Raw genomic sequence first — 17,500 nt, forward strand, 5'->3', positions numbered from 1 at the left:
AATTAATTTAATAGGTGTGTCCATTTCAAACTGTGATCAGTTTCAGGTGTATCAGTTAGCTCATAGAAAATGGATGGACGAAAAGACGGAGGAATTGAACACAGAATATGGACAGAAATCTCCATCCACATGCGTGCACATACAGTATTTAGCCCTGAGCATAAATGAGCCTTGGTGTTAGTTTTGTATTTGCCATGGAGGTTTGATAGTGCAAACATTTCCCTCAATGAGTAATAGTTGGTTCCTTTGAGTTAGTCTCTCCAGGGTCTTCATTAATTGCGACAAGATGGCACTGGGCTTGTGGCTGTACTGCATGGTTTCAAGAGAGAGATGGTCTTTGGTTGTTTCCGAGGCCTAAAATAGAAAAGAAAAATGAGGTTTCCTCGTGTGTTTTACATATCCTCTCGAAAACCTCTCTGGCTTAGCACTCACACTGACGGCAAAGTCAGATCATTGATCAGAAATGGGTGTAGAGGGTGGCGAGTTTGTTTTAAGGAACATTTGATGTCATCTGTTGATGTTCAGCATCGTTTGCAAATGCGCGTGAGGTTGGGAAACCATGGAGTGGAGTGGGCCAAAGCCTATCCTTGTGGTCAATAGGCCGTGGTTAGGCCCCGTTTCATCATTTTCCCAGAATTCCCCCATGGTCTCCCAAGAGTGCCCTCAAGGTTCCGACGTCAGTCAGCTTCAAAACGCCCCTCGGTTGTTTTTTCAGACCAAATAAAGTTTTGTTGAGTTGACTATTGACACGTGATTTCGCATGGTTCTCAAATAGACGTAAGCGTTTTCTTTTCCTAATTCAGTTGTTGGGTGGGTTTTCGTATTAGCCTGTCATACGCCCATGTTACTCACTGTACAGTACTGTACTGTACAGTTAAGAGGTCTGTAAATCTCCCACTCAATCCCTAACCAAAGTGCGTTCATAGGGTCAAAACCGCAGCTACACACACGGGAGGAAGGCTTCCCAGCATACTGTGGGCAGTCCTGTGTGTTTGTGTGTTTGTGTGTGTGTGTGTGTGTGTGTGTGTGTGTGTGTGTGTGTGTGTGTGTGTGTGTGTGTGTGTGTGTGTGTGTGTGTGCGCACGGTGCCTACGAGTGGTTAACACCGTCTTCTCTCTGCGTTTTTTCCCCGACTCTCCAGCAACCCACGCCGGCGTTCCCCGTGGTCGTGAAGATGGGTCACGCACACGCAGGCATGGGAAAGGTACGTAAGACCCCAACACACACACACACACACACACACACACACGCACACACACACACGCACACGCAGGCATGGGAAAGGTACGTAAGACCCCCACAGCACCCACCCTCAACCACAACCACAACCACAACCTGAACCTGCACCCCATCTACCATCATATCCGTCACCCCACCCAACACACACACACACACTACACCCCCAGACCTTCGTCATCGAATCAGCATTGGCGCTATGGGAAAATCAGCTTATTTTACAGTATGTAAACACCCGGCTTGTATTAAAATGAGAGAGGGAGAGAGAGAGAGAGAGAGAGAGAGAGAGAGAGAGAGAGAGAGAATCCAATCCAAAGGGCTAGATTTCAGGGCATTCAGCCCTGGCGAGATAAAGGATCGCCTGAAGCATGCAATCCATTTCTTTCTCTCTTATCAGGACTAAATGGTGTGAAGTTATGCTCTAATTGTTGAATCAGGCATTCTCTCTCTCTCCACATCTCTCACTCCACATCTCTCTCTCTTTCTCTTTTTCTTTCTCTCTCCATCTCTGGGTGGCTACACCCTTCTTGATGGTTCTCAACGCTTTTCCTCTCTGGGAAAAAGGGGGCCAGGGTGCTGGGGACTGGGGCAGGGTGCTTTCGGGGGACTTCCCAGGGTGGGAGTGGGCGCCGGTCGAGAACAAGAGCCTTTATCAGGCCCGCCGTCTAGGGAGTGAAGTGGAGAAACCCAATCCTGCCAGAGCAACTCCCAATGTCATGATGCAGGGCTTTGCATGCGCGGAGAAGTTACCCATGAACAGCCTGTTTTCCTCGGCTGCCCCACAGGGACCACGGGGGCCACGGAGGATGCAGAGGACGGCAAGGCAGTTTAGGTGCTTCACAGAAGTGACGGTTCAGGACCTGTCTAAGCAAAGCCAACAGATCAATGTGCAAGACATATAGAGGATTTAAATTATGTTTCTCTCAGGCCTCATGGTAGAGTAAACAACAACAATGACAAGAACAATGCAGTGACAACAACAACACCAGTACAAGCTTGAGAGTAAGAGATAACAATTACAGAGGAAGCATAACCACTCTGTGCCCCTTAAGCAAAAGTACTGTATTTGTTAGATATACTGTAAGGGCAGTTTCCACCAACAAATTTATCTTGTAAATTGACCTGTTCTCCCTTCACAGAACACACCCCTAAGAGCTTTTATCAAGGCTGTTTCAGGGCCAGGAGAGTACCTACTCAGGGTTAAACGCAATGTGATTGGCCCAAGGTGCTCTTGGTCTACCAAAGTCTACTTAGCACTACTAAACTGGCCATTTGTTGAACGATAGGCAACGCTTTTATAACCTTCGGCTAACTGAGCCCACCTAAAACATTCACTTACTCATGTGTGCAAGTAGTCAAATGTTATTGTTACGTTGGTCAAATGGTGGGATGCTGAAATAGGTTTACTGTACAGTAAGTTACACTGGCACCAACATAAGGCAGACCACTCGCTGTCATTTAGAGTGAAATCCATTATCTCGTTATATCCAAGCATTAATCACAAATTCTCATAGATTGTATTTAGGTGTATTTAGTTGTTTTTGCAACATCAGCATAGAGGATTGTGACTTCAGCAATGTCTGACTAAACTCCATTAAATCATCGGAGCTGCTCTTGCTTGTCTTTGGTGTCATGCGAAACATTCCAAATGATCGCGTGCCCTTCAGAGTCTGGTAAATCCTGCTAGGGTCCCTTCTCTAATGGAGACATGACAGCTGAGAAGGCCAAGTGAGAGGATGTAGTCTGTAATTTTCCCACTTCCTAAGTTTACCCAAACTGGAAACAAGTCTGTAGCCGCAGCGTACTCATCTCATGCCCTTCCTCACTGTGCTGAACTGCACCTTCCTACTGTATCTGCTGTTTGATTTTTTTATAGTTGTTAAATGAATGATCACCAGCACAGATTAGTACACTTGAGATTAACGCACCTGCACAGCTGAAGACTCTTCTGCGCTGGTCCTATGGCATAAAGGCAACAAGGAAGAATACAGCTATTTAGGTCATTATATTAGCTGCACAGACACACACATAGTAAGTGCACACACACACACACACACACACACACACACACGTGTGTGTGTGTGTCGAGGACCCCTGGGCCCAAAAGTACACTCATGGATGCGGAGGCACACACACACACATACACACACACACACAAACACACACACAAACACACACACATGTGTGTGTCGAGGACCCCTGGGCCCAAAAGTACACTCATGGATGCGGAGGCACACACACACACACACACACACACACATGTTGAGTACCCCTGGGCCCAAAAGTAGACTCATGGATGCGGAGGCAGATAGGGCGCCTCCTTCATGAGCGGGCTCCCCCTCGTCTCAGCAAGAACTGGAAGCGCTTCAACATTCCATCGGGGCCCCCGCCTCGAGCGCTCCTTAAGAGAGTTCCCTTGACCTCCTTGACCTCTGGTGACCCCGATGGAACAAGAGCAGAGAGGGAACTGCACATGGAGGAAAAGAAGTACGAGACAGAGAGGGAGAGAGAGAGAAGTAGAGAGAGAGGGAGAGAGAGGGGGAGAAAGAGGGGAAGAGAGAGTCAGAGAGAGAGAGAGAGAGTAAGGAGGAGATTGTCTTGGACACAGGCCATCCCTCCTCTGATGTTCTCAGCGCTCCACTTGCCCCCTGAACAAACTGTGCCTTTACACCCCAGCCGAGGGAATTCCCTCCTCTCCTCTCCTCCTCCTTTCCTCCTTCCTCCTCTCCTCTCCTCCTCTCCTCCGTAAACAGGACAGGGAGCGGCTATTTACATTCATTAATGACTTTTAAGTTCACGGCTCCCCACAGGACAGGAAAGGTACACTTTTAATCAGACTCCACCCCCCCATGGGATGCAAACCCATGACCTATTGTTCAGCGCTTTGTAGTGCAGCGCGGAGGTGGAGCTGCACATTACTGCTTCCCACTGACGCCAATGCTTTGTTATAAGCCTCTATAGGAATCTATATAAACACTACTCATTTCTTGCATGGACACTGAGCCAAGTGCTATACTTCTGTTTGACCCTCAAAAGGCCTCATGAGTCACATTAGTTACAAGGTGTGTTGCTATAAACGGTCAGAAATTGATATTCTTTACACGCAACAAAATTTGACAGTATGAGTCGTTGAAGCAGGAGATGTTACTGTACATTATGTCAAATTAGCTTCTGTGCTGTGATTATTTGAGTATTCCACAATTGTCATGTTATCATTATCGTTAACAGTTTTCAGTTTGCCAGAAAGCTGCTGTACAGATTAGACTGTAGCGCAGGCTCTGTCCATTCCCTCAAAGGTCCAAGCACTGTTTACGGCTTTAAAGATATCTCATCTTTTAGTTCTCTCTCTCTCTCTCTGTCTCTCTGTCTCTCTCTCTCTCTCTCTCTCTCTCTCTCTCTCTCTCTCACTCTCTCTCTCTCTCTCCCTCTCTGTCTCTCTCTCTCTGAATCTGTATTGCAGAAGACACACATTAATGTCAGAATGGGTTGGATATTTACTGGGTCCTGACATTGAAAAACGTTGTCCTCTTTTTACCCAGAAGCCCCGGCGGTGTGCACCTGCATGTGTAGTGGCACAGGGTTATTTGTCTTCTACTGTACTTGCATTCCTCTCCTCCTCCTCCCCCTGTCTTCTCCTCCCTTCCTTCTCCTCTTCCTCCTCTCCTCCCTTCCTCCTCCTCCTCCTCTCCTCCTGATGGTATTAACAGAAGACTCCAGGAGCCAGACTGCCTGTATAAACTTATTTCCACCTTGCATTGGGAATCACCTGGGACATGGTTAATTCCGTTACTCCCCCCCCCCCCCCCTCTCTGTCACACACACATATGCACCCATATGCACCCATATATGCACACACACACACACACACACACAGAGGCAAGCACATACAGTACATACATAGATGCACACAGAGGCGAGCACATACATAGAAACACTCTCTCTTTCTTTGTCACCAATGCACACACACACACACACACACACACACACACACACACACACACACACACACACACACACACACACACACAGTCACACACACACACACTCTTTTTTCATTTTGATACTCGCTGCTGCTCACCCTCCCTGACTCTGTACTCCCATGCCCACCTTTCTTCTCGTCTTATTATCTTTTTTTCAATCCCACTTTTCTCTCTGTTTCTCACCCTTTCTCTCCTATTCTCTCACTCCACCCCCAACCTTATCCCTCATCTGTCTTACCTTCACACATCCCTCTCTCACACTCCCATCTCTCTCTGTGTCCCTGCCTCTCTCACGCTCCCCTCTCTCTCTCTCTCTCTCTCTCACACGCTCCCTTCTCTCTTTGTATCTCTCTCTCTCTTTCTCTCTCTCTTTCTCTCTCTCTCTCACGCCTCACACTGCCATCTTGCCCGGCATTTGTGGTCCAGAGGGCATCCCATCATGCATCAGTCAACCCCACTGGCGCCAGACCAAGGCACCCTCCCTTCTGTCTCCCACAGAAGTGCAGAACCCAGACAAGACATCTCATCTCTGGGCCCAAATCTATCTGTCCCGGGCCCGGCACCATCACATCTGCCCCAGATCTGCCCCAACTCTGTGGTGCCCGTTGCCCAGCCCTCATCTCATATGGGCATGAATCACGGCACCAGCGACAGTAATGAGCCAGGGCAAGGCAGTGGGTGCGCTGGATATTATCAGCATAATAGGCTTAAGGAAAAAGACATTAGCATTAGCCGCAGAACGCGCATTAAAGGCTGGTGATTAATGCGACTGGGAGCCTCTTCGCTGCACTGTCTTCTTCATGTGACCCAAGTGAGATTAATGGCGCGTTCAGCTCCCACTATAGCCGTCATTACTCACCATGATGTGGAGTCCCTCCAAAGGGGAATGCACACGCTGTTATTTTAAACAATATTTGGCTTGTCGTGTCCGATATGGGCGAATCGCATTACTCATTAGCGCGTTAGCACTGTATAATCTGGAATAATGTTTGCTCAAGGCGCGCAAGACATCTGTAGTGGTTTCGTTGAAATCTTGTGGTAGCCAGCTGGTTGTTATAGGCTACGTTCTCAGCCAATGCAGGTTCTCGGTGGGAAATGTTCGCAGAACATTTTTCTCCCTACGATTAAATTGACTGTGTGCTAAATATGAGGTCTACAGTTCTGATACAATAGCCTCTTTTCAAATTCAAGTAACTGCTCCTCTTTGTCCTCAAGATGTGTGTTCTGTTTGTGTGCTGAAAAACACTGATGTTTATATGCAGTTCTGGCTCTGTAAATGGGAAAATGGGAAAGAGAGTCATTTGAATAGTAGTTTTAGAATCTCATACTACTCAGACTCTTTAACCATGTTTATGTCTTTGACCACCGAAATCAAACCCCAAAATGAAAAACAAAAAAAAATCTCCGGAATCGCAGACTGCACCTTTAATCATGTGTGTACTTCTTTGACCGTTCTTCTCCACTGTGCAGATTAAGGTGGAGAACCAGGATGACTTCCAGGACATCACCAGCGTTGTCGCTCTGGCCAAAACCTACGCCACCTCGGAGCCTTTCATAGACTCCAAGTACGACATCAGGATCCAGAAGATTGGGAACAACTACAAGGCCTACATGTAAGATGGCTCACATCTCGCTCTGAGAGCGCCTATGCGCTCTGTTTATCTCTGCGGTTTCCTCTGGTTCCAACCATGTTTTGCATTTTGGCCATGCAGCTGTGTATGTTGGTAGTCTTGTTCACGCAATGAAGCCTTCAGGGCAGGATGTTGCCGAACGCACTATTTTTAAAAGCGCGCGAGCTGGACTCCGAGGAGACCAGACGTCTCTTTTGACTGGAGACGAGAGGAAGGGACAGAGAGTTCTGTTCTGCTCTGCTCTGCCCCGGCCCGGCTCCGCTCCGCTCCGCTAGCGAGTTTCCCAGGCTCCCGCTGCCAACATGTGGGGAAGGATGCTGCCCGCGTCCCGCCCAGGCAGCGGTGCCAACAGGTCACCACAGAGCGGGCATCTCATCTCCTCCTTCTGTATATCGCCCAGCTTCGTATAAACTGTGGCACTTGGTGCCAGCTTGTGGCATGCGACTCAAGTCAGACAATCTTGTGGCTCTAGGCTCAAGTGAGACCTTGCGTGTCAGTAGATTTATGCCGAGCCAACTGGTGCCACTAGACTCAGGTCAGTCCATCTCAAGGAGCTAGAATCTACAGCCAGGAGTCCGTGCCGTGCCTCAGCTGGCAGTGCAGAGTGGCCAGCTGTAGCTTTATCTTGGCACCAGACATGGTAAAGAGGAGCACTGTACTGTATGTTTGAGTGTCCCCAGGAGGCTTTTCTCAGTGACGGCTGTACATCAGCTTCTCGAGCTGACTGTCAGTGAGAGGGACAGTCAGGCTACTGCAGTTCCTCCGGTTATAAGCATGCCTGTGGTCTCTATTAGACCTGGAAAGTAGACTTTACAGGAGTGTTTGGCCAAAATCATGAGTTTTTCAAAATCATAACATGGTGTCACCAGCAAATACTTCAGTCATTGGCCTTATTTGCAGAGTTGTCTCAACTATTCTTGAACTCTGTCAGAAGTTGCAGCTGTGTTTTAAAATGGCATTGTGCTTGTTGACGTTTTCATATTTAGCTCATAATTTTGTAGTGACAGCTGAACACAGCAGGCCTCATTCATATACCATAATAAGCACTGTTCATAAACACCCTTCGCAGCAGTTGGCTGAAATGCTCTGAAGACAGTGCTTTCAGATGCAGTGACTTTTACAACCCACTTAAAACCCTCAGAGATTTGAATTTTGTTTTTGTTTTAGTTTATTCGTTTCCCCGCGATCTCACATCAAAGCTTGTGTGAGTTGTTTTTTTACAGTAAAGACCTGTTTTTTTGTCTCCATTCAAACAAACAGCCTAGTCATACTCCACCCCCTCAGCATCCAAGCCCCCCCCCCCCCCCCACACACACACACACACCCACCCTCCCTCCTTTCCCCTCCTGACAACCTCCCACACCCCATTCCTTTCTTATCATCTCCCTCACGCTGAATGAAAAACAAAGAGCTGCGGCCAACATCACCCACCACCGCCCCCCCCCCCCCCCCCACCACCGCCGCCCCCGTGTGATGTGTTCATTTAACCACAGTCATGGCTGAAGCAACAGCAGCAGCAGCAGCAGCAGCAGTGAGGCCTCTCTTGCTGTGGCGGTGGTGGTGGTTGGGATGAGTCAGAGGCAGAGTTACCCAATGCCTGTCCGCTCGCCCGCCCGCCCGCCTGCCTGCCTTATCTTCTGTCCACCGACCACCACCACCACCACCCCACACACACACACACACACACACACACATACTTTCCTCCAACGCTTCCCTTTCAGCTCGTCGGGTTGCAGCCAAAAACACTCCATCTGTCCACAGCCGGCTGCTTGCGTAGCTGTAGCTGTAGCGTCCCTCCTCACCATCAGGCCTCGGGGGGTGATGATGGGCGTTTGGGTTTTTTTATTTTTTATTTATTTTGGGGTTTGTGGCCTGGAGAGAAGAAAATGAGAAACAGCCGAATGAGTTGCCATTTTAATTGCACCTATCAGAGGGCCTCTTCACTAAATTGTGTTTCCACATCAGTAGGCCAGAGCCCCCAGCGTCTGTCCACAAACCCAAAAGCTTTGCAGCCAGTGACTAATGCTCCCTCTATTACCGGTGTGGTTATCTCTGTGATTCTTTACCGGTACTGAGAAAGAGTAGACCTCTGATTCACTTCCTCCTTTTTTCCTCCCCTTTGTTATTCTGTTTTGTTTCGTTTCGGTTATGTTTTGTCAGGAGGACGTCCATTTCAGGTAACTGGAAGGCCAACACAGGCTCTGCCATGCTGGAACAGATTGCAATGACGGACAGGTGGGTAGTTAAGTCAGTTTTGTCTGAAATGTGAATGGTGGAGTGAGTGAGTGTGAGAGTGAGTGTGAGAGAGAGTGTGATTGTGAGTGCGAGTGTGAGTGTGAGAGTGTGAGAGTGTGAGTGAGTGAGTGAGTGAATGAGTGAATGAGTGAGTGAGTGAGTGAGTGTGAGTGAGTGAGTGAGTGAGTGAGTGAGTGAGTGAGTGAGTGAGTGAGTGAGTGAGTGAGTGAGTGAGTGAGTGAGTGAGTGTGAGTGAGTGAGTGAGTGAGTGAGTGAGTGAGTGAGTGAGCGAGTGGCAAATGAAATACCTCCATCAGTACACTTTAGTGCAATACCCTGTGTTAACGGAAATGAGGACCACAACATTTAAATCTAACTTTATTGGTGTCCTCTATTTGACAGTGACATGATCGTACTGTGTATTATCACAAGTTTGAAAATGCTCCCTCCTCTTCCACTATATAGCCATGATGGCGTCCGTTGAGGGCAAAAAGTGTCCACCGTTACACACTCAACTAGTATATTTTTGGGCTTATTATGCCTTTATTGATAGAACAGTGGAGAGAGACAGGAAGCGAATGGGAGAGAGAACAGGGATGGGATCCGTAAAGCACCACGGGGCGGGAATCGAACCCGTGTCGCCGGTGTACAGTGCAGCCAGTTGGGCCACAGCTGGGGCCTCACACTCAACTTTTTGACCATTCAGTGCACCCTCCGGTGACTAGCAGTTTATTTTAGTTTCGTTTTTTTAGTTTAGTTTAGTTTATTTCTTACTAAACTGCACTTTGCGTTGTCGGAATGTTCAGTGTGACAGCTGCCATGCATTACTGTAACATGAGGCATTGTACTGTAAGTACAGAAGTACGCCATTTGAGGTGCCATGCGAGTGAGTGAAAGAGAGGAAGAGTGAGTAAGTGAGAGAGAGAATATTTATGGGCTACAAAAAACAGACATGTGAATCATGAAACTAATGAGATGACTACTAACTAATGAGGAGGTAGTCTGGGTGAGTGTGTGTCGGGAGGGCAACAATCATTAGAACTTCACATGACTCTATCATGAACTTAACGGGCATGTTCCTGCAGGTATCGGCTGTGGGTAGACTCCTGTGCTGAGATGTTCGGAGGTCTGGACATTTGTGCGGTGAAGGCCGTCCATGGAAAGGATGGCAATGACTACATCATCGAGGTACTGTCGGGAAGCACCTATGCATCAAGCTTTACTGTTGGATGTTATTGTGTTATTTGATGTGTTATTTTATGGTCTGGTGTACGGTAATGTTGGGTTGGGTGTTCACAAGTCTGGATCAAAGTAAAAAAAAAACTACCCTTGATCGGTCATTTCCCGAGTAGACTAAACCCTATTTGCACAAAAGAGTACTACTCCCTTTAAGTGTCCGAAGCGCAACTGATGACTAACATGTAATACATCCCGTACAGTCAAAACATTTTTTCCTTATTATCTGTACGAATATTCAGTTTTTTTATAGGATACTTTGCAGGATAGGAGAGAGAGAGTGAGCGAGAGAGGGGAAGTGAGTAGGGAGAGAGAGAGAGAGAGAGAGAGAGAGAGGGAGGGAGGGAGTGGAGCCAGGAAGCGTCCCTGTCTAGCCTTGATGCTGCATCCTTGAGAACCGCAAAACTGTACGCATGTCAGAGTCTCATGACCTTGACGAGAGTCAAAACATTTGGAATAGGATCCTCATCAAAGGCCTGTCAAAACATTTGGCAAGGTAAGGCACTGAAGAGTGTTGCGCAAATGTTTTAGGTGCATTTTAAACAATGGTGAGAGGAGAGGAAGGGTTCAAAACGGCATGAATAGTTAGATAAATTTAACAATAAAAAAAAAAATTTAGAACGGACAAAGGGTCAGAGAGCCCCAAACCCCCAAATCAATTTCACTCTATCACTCAAAAATAGCACAATAACACAAAGGATCGAAAATAGACAAATACCTAAACTTTTGCACAGTACTGTATATGGCACCATTCGTCATTCAAAGTTCTTTATAAACGAGCAAAGAAATCATTAAAGGATTACTTTTGTACCTAGTAAAAAAGATGGACTCTCGTTTTTTCTTCTTGGTCCATTCCACACATCAACACACTCCACTCTCGGCTTCTCCGAGTTTAGCAGCCGAAGTGTAAAAGATGTGTTTAAGGGTGGCGAGTTGGGCTCTTAACAACTCCGCACACACCAAACGGCTCCTCTTGAGTTTGTTTTCAGTCTGCCCTTAAGCTCTCTAACATCTGTTTCCCGCGGCAGGCCAAAACCATCTCCTCAGAATGGCATTTGGCTTCCAGTCTTTCTCTATAGGATCAACAGTGTCTGGACTTTACAGAGCCAGTCAAACAGACACTTAAAATATGTTCTAATGGCAGATACTTGATCCCCACATTCATTCGGGTTCATTGCGGGTCACCGACACAATAGGCCTATCACATCATGTCCAGTGTGTGTGTTTTCAGAGCGTTTGCCGTAAAGCTTCAATAGGAATGGGCGTTGACATTTCATTTCATTACCAGACGCTCCTCGGCGTCATTTCTTTGATGTGCTATAATGTAACCGGCTGTGAGGGGGGAACTAGGCCTCAAGAACAAGGGCACAGACTTCAGACTTCAGACTTCAGAGGCCAGCAGCAGGATCCAAGACATCCAGTCTTCATCCCGGCCTGAAAATCAAACAAAAAGGCCATAAATCTTAAAAGCCTGGGAACATGAATAGAGAGAGTTGAGGGAACATGTGGAGTTATAAATATCAATACAAAAACCTCCTAATTGGCTTCTTTTATTATCAAAATTCGGCAGTGGAGTAAATGTGGTTCCTGTGTGGAGATGTTCCTGAAATCTCTGGAACAGTCGTGTTTGTATAGGCTCTCCTTTCTTGACATCAAGTGTGTGTGTGTGTGTGTGTGTGTGTGTGTGTGTGTGTGTGTGTGTGTGTGTGTGTGTGTGTGTGTGTGTGTGTGTGTGTGTGTGTAAGGCTCCTCTTTTTGACACCAAGCTGAACTCAAACCGGATTGTCATGTCAGTAGTTCGATGGCAATGTCAACACTATTTGACCTCTCACTGTATAGCACCACACTATGATGTTGAGCACATCTAATTGATCAATGTATTTTGAATTTTGATATTTAATGTTGATCACAGCCGGTAATCATTCATCTCAATCTCCCCGGTTAAGCTTTCCCAGACATTATAGTATACTGTAGTTGTACACTACCACTACTGCTCTGACTATCATTTGACTATCATCCTGTTGACATTGTAGTGTACAGTATGTTGTGTGTGGTGTCTTAAGCTGCTGGGACCTTGAATTTCCCCTTGGGGATCAATAAAGTATCTATCTATGACTATCCATTTATCTATCTGACCTGAGCCCCACTCAAAGGATGAGGCCTGTATACAGAACTTCCTGGTTGGGTTGTGTACTGATTCATATGGAGCTGTTTTAGTTTGTAAAACAGCTGTTTTAGCTTGGAGATCAGAAAAGGGACATTTTAGTTTAGCGCCAAGTGCTGTGGTGATTCATATTGAGCTCACTCCTTTGTCACTGTTTTAGTTTGAATACAGTATATTCTCCTGAACCAGATATGATAAACACAGCTTACCATAAAATATCTATCTGATCCTATCTGATTGGGTGTGGTAGTACAGCCTTGCTAGCGTGCAAGCTGGGTTTGATTCCTGGTTGCAACAAGTCTTTTGTAAGTTGCTTTGGATAAAAATCTCATGCCAAGAACCCAACCTTTTACCTTTATCCTACAGTAGGGCATGCCATGCAACCACCTGACTGAGTCGCCTTTGTGAACTCTGCTGAATGCACACCACTGTCTGTTATAGCGCTCTCCTCCGTAACGTCTGCATCTGATTCCTAGCTGTTGATAGTGCGGGATGAGTATGACTGAGGAACTGGATGGCCCACGGCTGTGGGCTGATTCACTGACCGTTACCCCACAGCTCCAGTGATGTACGTTAGCCGTCCGACTGACTCAGTCCTCAGGGGAAGGGATGGGCCGTGGAGGTGAGCGGCTGGGTGGCCTGATAGAGCTGCGAGGGTCCAGCATGGCGTGGTCATATCGGAACTGAAACACAGGTCACAGTCTAGGACTGAACTGACTCACTGTATCTGGTTCTGGCTTGCGGCTATGGATGTGTGTGTGGGTGTGTGTGTGTGTGTGTGTGTGTGTGTGTGTGTGTGTGTGTGTGTGTGTGTGTGTGAGTGTGACTGTAGCACAATGGCATGTCTCCCTTTACAATGCTACTGCTTAATATTTCATCAGCAATCCACTTGCCTGATGGAGTTTGTTACCCACATATTGATTAAGTAAGTGGCTATTAATGGTTAGTCTTCTGCACACTCTATAAAGACACGAGTATGCCATGCTTTGACATAATTTTTCAGTGTAACTTATTTTTGTTATTTATGTGTGGTGTTGTATCAAAAAGTTTGACAATGAGCCTAAAAGTATCCATTGTGCATTACACGCGCACATATTCTTATTGTTTTTACAAATGAAGCACTGTATGTATCATACATTAGTACCCTTGCTGGTTTCCTGGCTCTATATTATTCCTTAACCTTTGACCATATCCTTGTGTAAGTAGCACTGGTTCCCACTATAGGGCTTGATAGGGGCCTGTACACACTCTCTCTCACGCAGTGCTTGTGACCATATAAAAATCAGATGAGGGACCAGATCAAAGCCAGCATGCTCTTAGACGCAGGGATAATAATAACATCTATAACTCAAATATTACTGTAGTAAAGATCTGAAGGCCGCGTCTGTCCTCTGTCCCACCTCCATGTTGGATTAATTAGCCACTTAACCACGGGGTGTCTGAAGAGCTTTAACACCGGACCTTTTGGGAGTTTTTCTCGTGGGATATATGCACTTTTAAGGGTCACCCAGCTTATTTGACATCACACGGGTTTACACAGGCAGGAGCTCATGTTTCCTCCTATTCACGAGTAGGTTTAAGCCCCGTTTATATATACTGCGATTTGCTGGTCACCCATCGCTTATTGCCTCAATAGTTGACATTTTGATGCTGTTGCGTGATGTTTTGCGTCACCAGAGGTTGATTGCTGCGATTGCTGCAATTACATTGGCATGGTCTGTTAATGGGGCTTTAGAATAGTACCTGAAGATAGGTCAATGACGCCACAGAACAGTAGCTCTAGGTCTATGCCTTTGTGTAGAGAGGGGAAGAGAAGCTTTGGAGACCATCACAAAGCCAGACATTGCAGCTTTTCATTCATGGTTTTGTTGTTGTTGTTGTTGTTGTCGGTGGTGGTGGTGTTATTTTAATGCTGTGTGACTGTCTGTGCATCTGTGGATCAGATTTGTTCTGATCAGATTTGTTTGTATTTATTTATTTGCTTATTTGTTTGTTTATTTTTTTCCTTCTGATAGATCATGTAGATTTATCTGTCTTGCCATCAGATCATCTGAAAAGTGGCAATTCTGTAGCTTAAAGCAACACTAAAGAGTTTTTCGTACCTTGAAATAATGTATAATTTCAGCGGTTCATCAACTCTGCTTTCACTTCTGCTTTCACTTTGCGGCCCTCTATCGACAATAACCGCACTATGTAACTTTACCAGATCGTAGCGTATCTGTAGTTTGATGAATGAGACATAAGAAACTACAAATTTGACTTGCTTCGATGTTGCAATACATCATACTTTCATAAAGTCATCCAACATACTGTACTCTGCATTGTCTGTGGACATCGTTATTTGCTGGATAAACAAATAGCGTTCGTGCGACAGAGGAAAAGTCCTTTAGTGTTGCTTTAAACATGTAGGGGGGCCGGGCTACTATAAGTATTGCAGTAGTATTGCACAGTGTTTCACCTGAGCCGGTTGTGACAGGTGTTGAGCGTGTGTTGGAAAAGGAAAGTGGGAATTCTGCACTCTGTGTTTCTGTTCCCCTGAGGTATAATTATCATTATTTATTGACCACAGGGTTGACACGCCCTGTCACAGACATACTGTACACAATGTTAAAAACATCTGTGTTGTTCGTGCTGCCTGAAAGATGCACACACCCACCCAACACACACACACACACGCGCACACACACACACACACACACACACACACACACACACACACACACACACACACACACACACACACACACACACACAGAGCATGCTCTGACAGACACCCACGCGTACATAAACACACCTACAAATGGTATGGTAGTGGTATGATGCAACCCCCCAGCACAGTGCTGTACGTTATACACAAGAGTGCACACACATCCACACACATCCACACATATGCACATACATCCACACACATCCACACATATGCACATACATCCACACACATCCACACATATGCACACACATCCACACATATGCACACACATCCACACACATCCACACATATGCACACACATCCACACATATGCACACGCATCCACACACATCCACACACATCCACACACATCCACACATATCCACACATATCCACACATATGCACGCAAGAATAGTGCAGTGATGCACACAAATACATACACACATAGCATGTGATTCATCGATTCACATGCTCATACACACCAGAGCTCAATGCAGATTGTTTGATAATGGGAGAGTGTGCTGTGCACTTGTTGCAGGCCTTGAATGCCCCCGCCAGAGGGGGCAGAAGAGAGCAGGGTAAACCAGGCCACCTGCAGGCCTTTTCCGGCTGCATCACAGGGCTCATGTCTAGAGCTAACGTATTGGTCAGCGTGTCAGAGCCACACTCCAATGCAAGTCCAACTCTGTGAGGTGATGTCTGCCGTCCTAGTCTCAAATCCGTGGACATGAAGATCAACTATACATGATATAGTACTGAAGCCCCTAATCCATATCATCCTGATACTGAAGAACCGACCCCATACCATCTATACTGAAGAGATGACCCCATATCATCTATACTGAAGAACCGACCACCATTTATACTGAAGAACCGACCCCATACCATCTATACTGAAGAGATGACCCCATATCATCTATACTGAAGAACCGACCACCATTTATACTGAAGAACCGACCCCATACCATCTATACTGAAGAGATGACCCCATATCATCTATACTGAAGAACCGACCACCATCTATACTGAAGAACCGACCCCATACCATCTATACTGAAGAAACGACCCCATATCATCTATATACTGCAGGCCCAACCCCATATCATCTATACTGAAGCCCCAACCCCATGTAATCCTGACGGTGCAGTGAGCTCACGTCTAAATCTGGCTCACGCAGCTCATCATTTCAACCCCACCCCACCCCACCTCTTCCTCCCGGCTCAGGAGAAATCCCCCTGCTCTGCTCTGCTCTCTAGCCCCCTCCAGACCTGGCTGGAGCTGAGATAGTGGCCGTGTCCCTCCCCTCTCCCCTCTCCCCTCTCCCCTCTCCCCCTCCGGCTATCTCTGGTCCCTGGGCTCGGCCATGCTGAGGATATGATGATGTAAGGAGAGTAGGGAGGGCAGTCTCGCCATAGTGACAACCCCCCCCCCCCCCCCCCCCCCCTTCCACACACACACACACACACACACACACACACTCTCTCTCTCTCTCTCCCAGGAACCAGGAACCCATTGTTTCCTGTAGACAAGTCAAGTCTGGCTTATGTCTACAGAGACAGGGGGAGCCTCCTGCGACCCTGGCTGTGTGTGTGTGTGTGTGTGTGTGTGTATGTGTGTAACAAGTGTAAAAAGAGAGGGTTGGAAAAAAAGAGGTGTTTCTGAGAACCTCTGTGAAAGTATGTACAGTATATGCAAACGCGTGTGTGTGCCAGTCAGTCTGTGACTGTATATGCGTGTGTGTGTGTGTATGTATGTGTGAATTCACAGTTGAAGAAGAAGTATGACTTCATGTGTTTAGCCTATCCATGTCTGAATGTGATACAGATGACTTTTCATTTGGTTATTACATGCTTCTGTTCGGTTTTCTCCACACCGCCTCTGTCTAAAAAACATTTTCCCACGGAAATCATTTTCTTTTTGTTTCCTGTAGACAAAAAAAGTCAAAAAACAGAATAAAAAAAAACCCTCAAGTGTTAGTTTATTTCTGCATCTCCAAACTGTACATCTAAATTAAGCTCCATTGTCTCTATCGCCACATTCCAGAATGTTCCCTCCCCACGGGTTCCCAGATTCCCAGCGGAGCCCACGGCGGCGGAAAACTGCACTGTCATTATCTCAGTGTAGAGGCTGACGTCGGGGCCGAGTCCTGGCCATATTTAGACAGAGGAGTCAAACGCTGTCCTTCCTGGCATAACTGCGAGCATAGGTCTCGTGTGTGTGTGTGTGTGTGTGTTTATGTGTGTGCGTGTGTGTGTGTGTGTGTGGGTGGGTGTATGCGTGCATGCTTGATTCCTCTCTGTGCTGCCGTGGGGTCTACCAAACACACTC

At 46.7% G+C, this 17,500-nt stretch overlaps 1 protein-coding gene across 1 annotated transcript in view; it reads left to right on the forward strand.

Moving 5' to 3' along the window:
• LOC134062183 (synapsin-3-like) overlaps positions 1–17,500 on the forward strand; it is a 108,695-nt gene that overhangs the window by 82,498 nt on the left and 8,697 nt on the right. Inside the window, exons 6-9 of the mRNA XM_062518110.1 lie at positions 1,142–1,204; positions 6,687–6,829; positions 9,008–9,082; positions 10,168–10,270. Coding sequence (XP_062374094.1) covers positions 1,142–1,204; positions 6,687–6,829; positions 9,008–9,082; positions 10,168–10,270 — 384 coding nt within the window. The remainder of the gene's footprint in view (positions 1–1,141; positions 1,205–6,686; positions 6,830–9,007; positions 9,083–10,167; positions 10,271–17,500) is intronic.

The sequence above is a fragment of the Sardina pilchardus genome, chromosome 17 (assembly GCF_963854185.1).
Source record: "Sardina pilchardus chromosome 17, fSarPil1.1, whole genome shotgun sequence".
Lineage (NCBI taxonomy): Eukaryota > Metazoa > Chordata > Actinopteri > Clupeiformes > Clupeidae > Sardina > Sardina pilchardus.